The sequence below is a fragment of the Tenrec ecaudatus genome, chromosome 1 (assembly GCF_050624435.1).
Source record: "Tenrec ecaudatus isolate mTenEca1 chromosome 1, mTenEca1.hap1, whole genome shotgun sequence".
Lineage (NCBI taxonomy): Eukaryota > Metazoa > Chordata > Mammalia > Afrosoricida > Tenrecidae > Tenrec > Tenrec ecaudatus.
This window is the reverse complement of record NC_134530.1, coordinates 172,127,347-172,140,157: the sequence shown is the minus strand read 5'-3', so window position 1 is coordinate 172,140,157 and position 12,811 is coordinate 172,127,347. Positions and strand designations below refer to the sequence as shown.

Sequence of the window (12,811 nt, the reverse complement as noted above, 5' to 3'; positions counted from 1 at the left end):
TTTCATATTTTATTGAAGGATTTTGAGGTGCAAGATACACTTGTATTTCCAACTTAAAGAATTCTTGTAAAATTAAGCTCCCACCCCATGATACAATAGACTCATTTTAAAAAGGCAATTTCAAAGTAAGGAAAAGTATATCTCGGCTGGGGGGGTGGGGTGTAGGCATTCATAGAACCACCACCTGATCCTTCTTCTTCCCCTTGCCTCCAACCCTATCTCCATCACTTCCATCAGTTAAGACTCCCCACAGGCAGGCATGAAAGATGAATCAGGTTTGCCTGGCTTGACTCAGGCCACATTAACAATTGCCTGCCTGTTATAGGCCTGGTAGTGTGGTGATTACGTGCTGGGCTGCTAACTGCAAGGTCAGCGGTGGACTCCACCAGTCACTCTGTGGGAGAAAGACGAGGCTTTCTGCTCCAGTCAAGATTTAAAGCCTCGAAATCCACAGTGGCAGTTCACCTCCATCCTGTAAGGTCGGTAGGAGTCAGAACCAACTTGATGGCAGCGAGTTTACCCCATAGAAACCTGGCATTGCAAGAGGCAGCTTTTTGTGTTTACCACTTGGCAGACAGAGCAGTATACATTCCTCAGTCACAGGATGGCAAGGTCATCTCCTGCCAGCAGCAGAGGCACCTGATCAAGAACAACAATAACTTAAAGGGGTGACTAAGAAAAAGACGAGCAAGTTTGGGGACCATGATCTGCTTTCTCTGATGGCAGAAAGCAGATGTTTCCAGTGATGGAAAGCACTATATGACTAGTAACTAGCCTTTCTCTCTTGCACATCCAGGACAGAAAAACCAAACACACCAAGTGAACTCCAACCCAGAGGAAGGCCATGTGCCACAGAGGAGAACCGCTGCATGGGTTTTCCTGGCTGTGATCTTTATGGCAGCAGAGCTCTGGACCGTTCTTCTGCAGCACTGCTGGATGACTCAGTCTGCAGGGGAGTTGAGTGCACACTGTTTGCAACACCCAGGGACTCATGTCCAATATAACCATCCTCATCAGGGCATACCAGTGAGACAGAGGAACTTGGTCCCCTCTAAGTCTCTGTCAGGTTCCCTAACAGCTGACGGAGCGAACTTCCATGGTTGGGATGGTTGACGATGCAAGCCGAGGTGCCACAGGAAAGAAGTCAAGGTCCCTAGAGTGTAATATTCTAATTCTCATTCCCTAAGAAGACAGCAAGCAGAACAACAAAGGAGTACCAGTTCTAAGCTTTACCCTAATGAGTTTTCTAGTTATCTGTCCCTTGGTCCCGCTAACACAATACAGGGAAAAAACCCTGAGGATGGTCACCAATCATCCGTGATCCCCATTTCAACAGGATGACTGCTGGACCATGGCACTCCAGCTGGGCTCCCCTCAGATGAGAAATGCAAACGGATCACTGAAGAGCTGGAACTTCTGTTTTAAGCACCCAGCTACACTCTATGACAAGGGATGACAAGAAAGAGCCCCCAAGGACTGAATGCACAGCGCATTCTCATTCTTCACTGAAACAGAAAAGTTAGGAAACTCTAAGAGAGAGGCTGTGATCCATAGCAATCAAATCCTGCCTGCAGTTGTGAATGCAGACTCGCTGGAGACGAGTCCCTGCAGCTCCTCTGTACAGGCGGGCGAGCACGCGCACACTCACAGGGCAATGCTCTGCTGCAGTACTGAGTGGCAGCATGGAGCCACAGAGGCAGGGCAAAGCCCCAGCAGCCCCACCAGAACAGGTCTGGAGATTCCTCTCTAGTTTTGTTGTTGTTCCTCTGTTAAAAAGGAAACCTCTTCACGAGGTTTCTTTTAATTTCTTGCAGTTTCTCTGAAGCAGGTGGGGGAGGTGACGCTTACATAAGATTCAGGGTGCATAGGGCTTTCCTGGGCTGGGCACTTTCCCCCCCCCCGTGGGGCTGGGCTGAGCGGAATGAAGCCGGTTTGAGTCTTCCCTGGAGCTACAGAACTCTGGGCAACACTTCCGATTTTCATCATCACTTTTGTAAGAGGAAGAAAACAGGCTGGATCGTGGCCTCTAGGGAAGCAGATACCCGCCCTGGGGATCTGGCTCAGAGACAGCTGGTCTCTGTGTGCACCCAGGTGCCTGCTTCTGGGTTTTATAAATACACATCCCTGATGCCAGGCTCAGCACCCTATGAGGAGGCCGCTTCGACGGCTAAATTGCTAGTTAGAACCAGTTCACCCTGACAGCCTGGGAGGCTGGGCAGCCCTGTACATGCTGACAGTCTGCTAGTCCCCATCCAAGGCTCTTATTCTCACCATTCCACCAAGCCCCTGGCTGAGGCAAAGGGGCCCCCAAGATGTGACTCCCCCTCCCCACCCCAAATACCAGGCTGTTTTCCCTGGCAGTGAAACAGCTTTATCATGCCACCAAATACCACCCTCCGTGCCTGCCTTAGTAGTGAGTGCTATGGAGAGACCAGACGCTCCCTCCAAAGCACAGGCTAAACACACCATTTCATGTTGGCATAGCCTTCAGCTCACAAATTCCCAGGGGCTGGTTTGAATTGCAACTTTCCGATTTAGAAACACTGGGAAGGGCGTGGGGGTTGAACCTTCGACCTCAGTGAAAGGAGGGCAAAGAAAACCTCTGTTCTCATGTTGGGGCTAAAAGAAGCAAGGGGAGAACAGAGTTGACCTTTTTTCCCCCTCTTTTCTTTCTGAAAGACTGCCATCCTCACAGTCGCCATTTAGCTGAGTGACTGGAAATGACTTTGGTTGTCTGTAGCCCCCGGACTGGCTGGATTTTCCAGGGTAAACCTAGTGGACATGGCAACCAAGACAACACAGTGGTTGGCACTAGTGGTTGGCACTAGTGGTTGCCTCCCTGGGTGACAGCTTTTAGTAGGAGCCAGCAGAGTTAAGTCCTAGATAAGGTTCTAAAATGGGGCTCTGGGCTCCAGGGTCCTCCAGTCACCCTCCTGGCGCGCTTGCAATTGCTTGGGCGATTTTTCTGTAATACTCTAAAAGACAAGCAACAAAGAGACTATCATATCGAACCAAGAGAGCTTCAAAAACGGTTCGCGGGGAAATTCCATTTTTCCATGACCTCTTTGAAGCCCCCTCCTCTATTGAGCGCCTTCTCTGCCAGGCACTGTCCTTTGTCCTTTAGAACAACCGGTATGGAAATATCTCCATTTTACAGATTTAAAAATCGCCACCCAGAAAGGCTTAGTGTAAACGTGCTGAGGATGGCATCCAAGTAGCAGCGCTGGGGTCTGGCGCGCTGTGGAGAAAGTGAATGTCGCCCAGACTGGAACACAGTGTGCAGGACCTGGCTTACAGGGAAAGGCGTTGCAGAGAGCAAGCTTGCGGTGACCCTGCCCAGACTACCTTCACCTTGCTTCTAGATATCTTATATCCTAAAACCCCATACCATCAGACAATGAGAAAGTTCTCTCCAAGTTTCTGACCCTCCAAGCCAGGACCGTGCTCTTTGAAAATAGTTACTCCAATAGGTCTCACTTCCACCAGCACCTCAGAGCCGGCAGGGAAACCCAGGATGTAGCAGCACTTGCAGGCGTTGTTGGGTAAGCCTTAGGCTCCTAACTGCAGAGTCGGCGGTTCAAACCCACGAGCAGTTGGTTCCGCGGGAGAAAGATGAGGCTGCCTGCTCCCGTAAAGACACACCACCGGGAAATCCTATATAGAGTATAAGGTCGCTCTGAGTCGGAATCGAAGGAAAGGCAGTGGGGACAAGCCCTGTGGAGGGAGGTCTGCTCTTGAAGATCCCCTTGGCCAATCCCAGGCGGAGCGAGCGGAGAGGATGCACCTTCCTAAAGGAGGCAAGGTGTCCACCGCAGAGGTGTGGGTGGGACGGGTCCCGCTTGGGTGCTACAGGAGGGAAGTGAGCAAAGACGGGTTTCTTGAGACGTGAGGGGATGAGGGTAGCCCGACCCCGGCAGGGGGGGCCCAAGCGGAGGGCAGCATCTGAGGGAGGGCTCAGCCCCTTCTCCAGTCCTCCCCATCCCCGCCCGATTCGCCACCCCAAAGGCGCACCGACCACAGTCGGGGGACTTCACAGCACCCAGCTCGGAGGGTGCCAGCTGGGCGATGGGACTGATCGGGGGTTCCCCGAGGCTGCCTCCCTGACTTCTCGGGGACCCCGGCCGTGGCCTCCTCCCGGCCGCAGCCTCTCGCCGGAGCCCGGGGGCCGGCGCGCCGCTCACCTCGCTCATCGCGGCGGCCGGACGGGGCGCGCGGGGCGCGGCACGCGCAGGTGAGGCGAGGGGTCCTCGGGGCGCAAGGCGACCGCCACCAGCTGCCGACCTCTGAGGCAGGGCACCCGGCTGACTAGGCGCAGGGGACTGGCGCGGAGAACCGTGGCTCCCTGGTCAGCACCCGGCTCCGAGCGCCCGGCTCCCCGCTACGAGTCTCCTTCGGATCTCGTCCTGTCAAAGCCGCTCCGCGCGCCTCCGCCGGCCCCACCTTTTATAGTCAGCTCCCCAACCCTCCTTCACTCTGACCAATAGGAGATCCTCTGGCCGAAGATTGACAGGCGGCGGCGTCCAATCGTGGGGCGTTCAGAGGTTTGCAGCATTTCCAAACTAGGGTAGGGCTGGCGGAGAGCGCGAAGGAGGGGGAGGCCGTCGGGGGATGAGAGCACGGAAAACGAAGTGGGGGGAGCGACGGAGGAGGGAGGGAAAGGGTTACTGCACCACCGAGAGAAGAGGGGAGAAGCGCTGTGGGAGTTTGAGAAAGAGAAAAAAAAGAAAACCTGGAAGGAATTCAGCAGGGTTCAAGGACAGGAAGCAGGGGGTTGAAATGAGCAGAACCCAGAGATGTGGCAGACCAACCGACACAGTACCAGGCCGGCCATCTGGATAAAAGACCAGCGCGCGGACAGAACTGGAGCAAGTGGGTGGTGTTCCGCAGAAGGGAAAACCACCTAGGGCATTGTCAAGTAAGATCACACATCGCAGGAGTTGGAAGACATTTTAGAATTTGTCAAGTTCTTTACTTTCAGTGTCATCGAGGCAATTCTGATTCATGGCGACCCTACAGGACAAGGCAGAGCAGATCCTGTGAATTTCTGAGACTGTTACTGGAGTAGAAAACCGGGTCTGTATCCCGAGGAGTGGCTGGTAGTTTCGAACTTCCAAGCTTTCAGTATTTAGCACAAACAGTAACCACTATGCCACCAGGATTCCTTGTGCCAAAGCCTACACACACACACACACACACACACACACACACACACAGCCTACACACACACACTGCAAAAAGGCCTCCAATAGTAGTGGCCCCTCAGCATACACCTGAGTACTTCTTATTAAGAACAGTAGTGAGTTCCCTCCAAAAGTTATTTTGGAACTCCAACCTGTGGCAGGCATGGCTGTGAAGCCACGAAAAACAAACAAAAATAAAACAACAAGCGCAGGGCCTTCCATCTATCAACCCACGGCCATCAAGCAGATTCTGATTCATAATGACCCTATATCGGGTTTTCCAAACCGAAATCTTCCCAGAAGCAGCCCATCTCATCTTTACTCTCACAGAAAGTCTTGCCTTTCTCTCACAGAGTGCTGGGGGGCTGGAATCTCCCACCTGGCTGGTGAGTAGTTCAGCGCTGATAGGACAGCACCACCAGTGCCCATCCTGTCACTACTAACATAAAAAACAAACCACGGTCCTTTTTGTCCGACATCTTAACGAGGCTGCCGCGGTGGTAGCTGCTCTCGAACTTCGTGATGCCGCCCATGAACGGCAAGAAGAAGAAGGATGCCGGGAAGTCGGCCAAGAAGGACAAAGACCCAGTGAACAAGTCTGGGGGCAAGGCCAAAAAGAAGAAGTGGTCCAAAGGCAAAGTTCGGGACAAGCTCAATAACCTGGTCTTGTTTGACAAAGCCACCTATGACAAGCTCTGTAAAGAAGTTCCCAACTATAAGCTGATCACCCCCGCTGTCGTCTCAGAGAGACTGAAGATTCGCGGTTCCCTGGCCAGGGCCGCCCTCCAGGAGCTGCTGAGTAAAGGACTTATCAAGCTGGTTTCCAAGCCCAGAGCTCAAGTCATTGACACCAGGAACACCAAGGGTGGAGACGCCCCAGCAGCCGGTGAAGATGCGTGAGCAGGTCCAACCAACTGTACATTTTGAACAATAAAATTTTATTAGCTCAAAAAAAAAAAAACCCACGATGATGATGACTTGGTGACTCCTGGGGGTTCTAATTTCAAACTGCAGATCACAACCCACTACAACCACCAGGGTACCCACTACTGACAAAGGCTTCAATACGCAACCTATCTCTGAGAATCTAGCTTGCTCCCCACCCAAAAAAAAAAATGCTATTCAGGTTGTAACTCACCATTTGGTGGATCATATTTTAAGTCCAAAACCAACCAAGTGGACTTCACCAGGGTGTAAAAGCAGATCTAAAAGCCACAACCCAATCTAGAATATTTTTCAATAGGATGAAACTTTACCAGATATTGAATTCTTTTAAGGAGAAAAATGATTAGGATAAATTGCAAAGAAATAGAACACCTAGCTAAATATGATGAACTTTCGGAGCACTTCAGTGGCTGTGCCTGCTTCTCTAAACATCTAGCTTCATTTCGACACTAAGGCAATCTTTTAAGTTCCCTGTGATAGCTTTGGCATTTTAAAACCTCTCAGCCTACTTAGAGCTTCAGTCAGCCAAGGCCAAACACTTTCAGCTTTCGCTATTACACTCTTTTGATGGCTTCTTTCATGGCCTGTTATAACTCGGTTATTAATAGCCGAGCCTCTCTCAGTCAGCAACCTCTGATCTCTTATCACGAGCCAGATTCAGGTAAGATCTCAGTCTTCTAGCTACATCCTCTGTGCTTTCACCTGCCCTCCTCCAGGTCAGAAACAGAGAAGATGGAAAAAGTGATTACCTATTTTCCCACTCACCTGAGAGCCTCTGACTCTCACTTTCCAATGGGAACCTGGTTGCCTAAGTGACTACATTTCTAACTAGGCTAGCTCCTACTCACTATGCAGCTTACTCCTCTGGCTTCCCCCACCTTTCTAATGAGCAGCTATTTAGCACGGAAAAGAGTTTCTTTCATAAAGCAGGACTGGGAAAAGTTCTTAAGGAGGTATACAAAGATTATATCAAGGACCATTCAAGATCATAGGTCCAGGGGTCAGAGAGCTTGTAATCGGCAGGCAGTAAACATGTTAGCCATCGTAGGCCACGCAGACTGTCATGCCAGCTGGCCATGCCAGCTACTCAACTCTGGCATTCTACCTTGAGCTTCTATAAGCTTGAATAAACTCTAGTGACACATTATTTGTGGACAATGATGTTTGAACTTCATATAATTTTCACAAGTACAGTGGGATGGGTTACTTTTTTATTCGTTTTTTTCACACCGTGGTTTTGTGGCAGAATAATTGGATGGAGCTATGCAAATAGGTATTTGTGGTATACCAAAGGGATTTGACAGCCTGCTAATAATGTAAATAAAGTGCATGGAACACTTGTGGGGGTGGAACCACGCAAATAGGTGTATGGAATCCTAAGGAGTGTATTTGTCAATTTTGTTACCCCCACTAGGCCAATTCCAGAGCAGAGAGAGGACTTCGATACCACCATAAAAGAACAGCCAGGAGGGGAGCAGGTCCTTTGTGCTGATAGCCTCCAAACCCAATAGAAAAGTAGACAGCGCTGTGACAGGAATGGCAAGTGTCAGAACTGGGAAACAAGGTGGAGGATGGAGATTTATCGGATCACTATCACATGAATCATCCTCGAGCTGCTGGTCTTGATCCTCCTGTACACTTGTGAAATTAGACAAAGGGGTCAGATGCTGCCACCACACCACTTTTGCCACAATCCACAAAGCACTCTCCTTTTTAAAATATTAATGTAAAAATCATTCCTGGCTCATAGGACAGGCAAGAAAACACACCAGATCTGACTTACAGCCTGTAGTTTGCCAACTCCTGTCATACATAGCTAAATACTTACACATACTGCAGCAGTAAACAGATAGTAAACAGAAATAGCTTAAAGAAGAGACAGCAGCCAGGACCAAAAGAGTCAGCCACTGCCAAAGGGAAGTGGGTTTGAGCTGGGTCTTAAGGGGAGGGTAGAGTTCAGACACGTGGTTGAAGGAAGAAAAGATATGAATCTCTGGTATGTGGATGGTAACACCAGAATAATGAAGAGGACTTGGGTTTATGATCAGGAAGTTGTAGGAGATGTGTGAAAGTCTTGGATAGCAAAACTGTGGGAAACAGAAAGATTTCTCCCCAAGTCATCTCCCCAAATATGTGTTAGACTTAGGACACTGCTTGCAGCTAATGGTAAATGATTGTCGAGTTACTTCCCTGAAGGCAATCAGTTGCCAGACTACTGTCTGGTCCCACCACAAGTAAGGCCCACTCCTTGCTGTTAAAGACAGTGGGCTACTTCTCCATAAAGGCTTGTGGCCATCAGTTTGGTCCCTGTAGGTGGGGTTTACACCCTACTGACAATGGTTTCTATAGAGAGCCAAAGAACAGGTCAAACCTGCTCAGTGACATCCAAAGTCAGGCTGCCATCATGAATCTAGAGTCTGCCCATCTTGTCACATGTACACCCTTATTCCCTCCTCTTCCAATAGCACATGAACCCCTAGATCAATCCCTTCCCATTACTGTATTACCTATAGCACAACCCTTTCCTGTGACATATGTCCTCACCTGCAGTTAGGAGATTTGAATGTCCCCAGAGAATATAAAAGCCTTGGTTAGCAGTAAAGATCTCTCTCTTTCTCCACATACACCACCAAGTGAGACTGAGGTGAGCATGCTACCATGAAATGTGTCTGACTCCATTATTTCAATCTCTCTTCTATCTCTCATGCTATTATTTTACTATAATTTTTACTTATTATCGCTGTATAATTGTACCTACCAGACCTGTGAAGATGTGTTAGGGGCTGGTATACTCTGACACAAAATAAGGAATTTAAAGTTGGGACAAAAGATACAGCGTCTGGGGCCTTAAAGGCTTGCAGTAAACAAGCAACCATGGAGCTCAGAAGCAACAAAGCCCACTTGGAAGAAGCACACCAGTCTGTATGACCATGAGATGTAGAAGGGACCAGGTATCCGGTATCAAAGAACAAAAAATCATATCAGTGGGTGTCCACCTTACTGATATGATCAATGAAGACAAACATAAGCATAAGCAAATGTGCTAAAGAAAGCTGATGGTGCACAACTATCAAAAGATAGAGCATCTGGGGTCTTAAAGGTTTGAAGATAAACAAGCGGCCATCTAGCTGAGAAGCAACAAAGCCCACATGGAAGGAGCACACCAGCCTGTGGGATCATGAGGTATAGAAGGGATGAGGTATCAGGCATCAAAGAACAAAAAAAATCATATCATTATAAATGAGAATGAGTGCAGAGGGGAGACCCAAAGCCCATCTGGGCCATCTGGTGCAACTGGACACCCCCTGATAGAAGGGTTTCAGGGAGGAGAGGAGCCAGTCAGGGTGCAGTGTAGCAACGATGAAACATACAACTTTCCTCTTGTTCTTAAATGCTTCTTCCCCCCACTATCATGATCCCAATTCTACCTTACAAATATGGCTAGACCAGAGGATCTACATTGGTACAGATAGGAATTGGAAACACGGGGAATCCAGGACAGATGATCCCTTCAGGAGTAGTGGTGAGAGTGGTGATGCCGAGAGGGTGGAGGGATAGTGGGGTAGAAAGGGGGAACCGATTACAAGATCGACATATAACCTCCTCCCTGGGGGATGAACAACAGAAAAGTGGGTGAAGGGAGATGTCGGAGAAGCAAGCAACACAGCCCACATGGGAGAAGCACACCAGCCTGTGTGATCATGAGATGTCAATAGGATCAGGTATTAGGCATCAAACACCCAGAACAAAATATCATGGCAATGTGAATGAGGGGGAGTGCAGAGTAGAGACCCAAAGACCATCTTCAGACAATTGGACCAGGTACACTATAGCACCAATGAAACATACAACTTTCCTCTAGTTCTTTAATGCTTCCTTCCCTCCACTATCATGACCCCAATTCTACCTTACAAATCTGGCTAGACCAGAGCATGTACATGGGTACAGATAAGAGCTGGAAACACAGGGAATCCAGGACAGATAAACCCCTCAGGACCAATAATGAGAACAGCAATACCAGGAGGGGAAGGGGAAAGTGGGGGGAGGAAAGGGGAACTGATCACAATGATCTACATATAACCCCCTCCCAGGGGGACAGACAACAGAAAAGTGGGTGAAGGGAGACATCATTCAATATAAGACATGAAAAAATAATGATTTATAAATTATCTAGGATTCATGAGGGAGGGTGGGGGACAGAGGGGAAAATGAGGAGCTGATGCTAAGGGCTCAAATAAAAATAAAATGATGATGGCAATATATATACAAATGTGCTTGTCATAATGGATGCATATATAGGTTGTGATAAGAGCTGTATGAGCCTCCAATAAAATTATTTAAAAATAAATAAGGAAACAGTAAGACATGGTGAATAAAGATATTTAATTCAAAGTAACTCTTGGCATTTTGTCCTGAGAAATTAAATATATTATTCAATCGTTCATTGGATTCAAACGTGTTTTATTTTACTGTGGCCAAATATATGTAGCATAAAATTTGCCATTTGGTCATTTTTAAATGTACAGTCCAATAACATCAATTGCATGCACAATGTGTACTTTTTACTACTTCTCTTTATCTATAATACACAAATTCCCCCATTCTCCTCTCCTTCAAGTCCCTAGTTAATCCATTTTCTTTCTCTATGCTGTTACTTATTCTAGATTTTTCATATAAGCGGAATCATGTAATATGAGGCCGTTGCAAAGGCTACAGCCATCGAAGTAATTCTGACTCATAGAGACCCACTGGGGCAGAATGGAGTTGAACTACTTTGTAGGGTTTCTGAGACTGTAAATCTTTTTTTTTTTTTAATGAGACCGTCAACCTGTAGGGGAGCAAACAGCCTCATCTTTCTCCTGCATGTTTCTTCGATGGTTGATGGCTTTAATCCACTGGCCTTGTGGTTAACAAGCCTTTGCTTAAACCACCATGCTACCAGGGCTCCTGTACGCCATTTAGTCTGGCTTATTTTACTTACCACAATTTTTAAAGGTTATTAATGTAGTAGCATGTATCAGAACTTCATAGCTCCTTATAATTAAGTAATAGTCCATTATGTGTATATGAACATTTTGGTTATCCATTCATGTGTTGGGTGTTTCCACTTGTTGGCTATTGGGAGTAATGGTGCAATGAACATCGACATTCAAGAGTCTGTTTGAGTCCCTGGTTTTGAGTCTTTGGGATATATAGCTAGGAGAAGAATTACTATGTCATATGTTGATTCTATGCTTAACTTTTTTTTACCTTTTACAGCATTTTATTGTTTTTTGGAGTGAATGCTTACATGGTCAATGAGGTTCTCATTTAACTTCAACAAATTGTTCTGTGACATTGGCGACAATTTTCACGATGTGTCACCAGTCTCTTTACAATGTCCTTTGTTCTGTTCCCTTGGATCTGGCTCCTCTTCCCCTCCTTGCCATCACATCTTTGCTTTTCAGTCACTGTGGAGCATTTACTCGCATGTAGTTAATTGTTTTCTTTTTATAAATCATTTTGTTGGGGGTTCTTACAGCTCTTATAACAATCCATCCATCCATGGTGTCAAGCACAATTGTACATATGTTGCCATCATCATTTTCAAAACATTTTCTTTCTACTTGAGCCCTTGGCATCAGCTCCTTTTTTCCTCCTACCCCCAGTAGTGAATTGTTTAAGGGACATACTACTCATAGGTTTTATTGTTTATTTTATAACCCAATCAATTGTTTGACTGAAAGGTGACCTTAGGAAATAGTATCAATTCTAGATTCAAAGCATATTTTAGGATGATAGTCTTGGGGTCCTATCAGCATCTATTAGTGTAGTAAACCTGGGCTCTTTTTAAAATGAATTTGAGGGGTTTTTTATTATTAAATAATTTTATTTGGGGCTCTTACATCTCTTATCATAATCCATACATTCATCCACTGTGTCAAGCATCTTTGCACATGTTGCCATGCATTCTCGTTCTACTTGAGCCCATGTACCAACTCATTTTGCCCTCTCCCTTCCCTGCCCTCCCTTCCTCATGAAGCCTTGATAAGTTATAGATTATTATTTTTATATCTTACATCATCCTGTCACCCTTCACCCAATATTCTGTTGTTTGTCCCCCTGGGAGGGGGTTATATGCGGATCCTTCTGATTGATCCCTTTTCCCCTCACCTTCCCCTTATCCTCCTGGTATCTCTATTCTCATTGTTGGCAAATTTGGGTTTTATTCTACATTTTTCTCCCATCCTAAATGGGACTGTCTATTGTGTCCTTGGTCAGACTGTCAGTTGTGGCAGCTAGGCACCCTCTGTTCTCTGTTACAAGAGGCCATGGCTCCTGTGAGCTGTTAGTGTTGTGCACCCGTTTCTTCCTTGAAACTTTGGTCTCCTTCTGCCTCTTGTAATGTTGGTAAGTAAAGATTAATATTTACACCTTAGATGACCGCTTGCAAGCTCTGTAGCCCCCAGGAGCTGCTCACCAAACTAGCTATGAACTATAATAATTGACTAAGTTATCCCATGAAACTATGGTCCTAAGCTCTTTAATCCAATAAACCAATTCCACATACTTTTTTTGGATATGCCTAGGAAGTCTGTGTATCCTCTATGTGCTTTATTGTGTCTATGGAATTACATGCAGCACTCAACCATGTATTTGCATGAGCCCTGTAGGTCAGGCACTGGACTGCTAATTGCAAAGACAGA

General features: G+C 47.0%; 1 protein-coding gene and 1 pseudogene across 2 annotated transcripts in view; one reads left to right on the top strand and one right to left on the bottom strand.

Moving 5' to 3' along the window:
* PCP4L1 (Purkinje cell protein 4 like 1) overlaps positions 1 to 4,406 on the bottom strand; it is a 30,641-nt gene extending 26,235 nt beyond the window's left edge. For both annotated transcript variants that reach the window (XM_075540451.1, XM_075540452.1), the window contains exon 1: positions 4,182 to 4,406. In XM_075540451.1, coding sequence (XP_075396566.1) covers positions 4,182 to 4,190 — 9 coding nt within the window. In that variant the 5' untranslated portion in view covers positions 4,191 to 4,406. The remainder of the gene's footprint in view (positions 1 to 4,181) is intronic.
* A 1,242-nt stretch (positions 4,407 to 5,648) lies between these two features.
* LOC142437167 (small ribosomal subunit protein eS25 pseudogene) lies at positions 5,649 to 6,141 on the top strand (annotated as a pseudogene).
* The last annotated feature ends 6,670 nt before the right edge of the window (positions 6,142 to 12,811 follow it).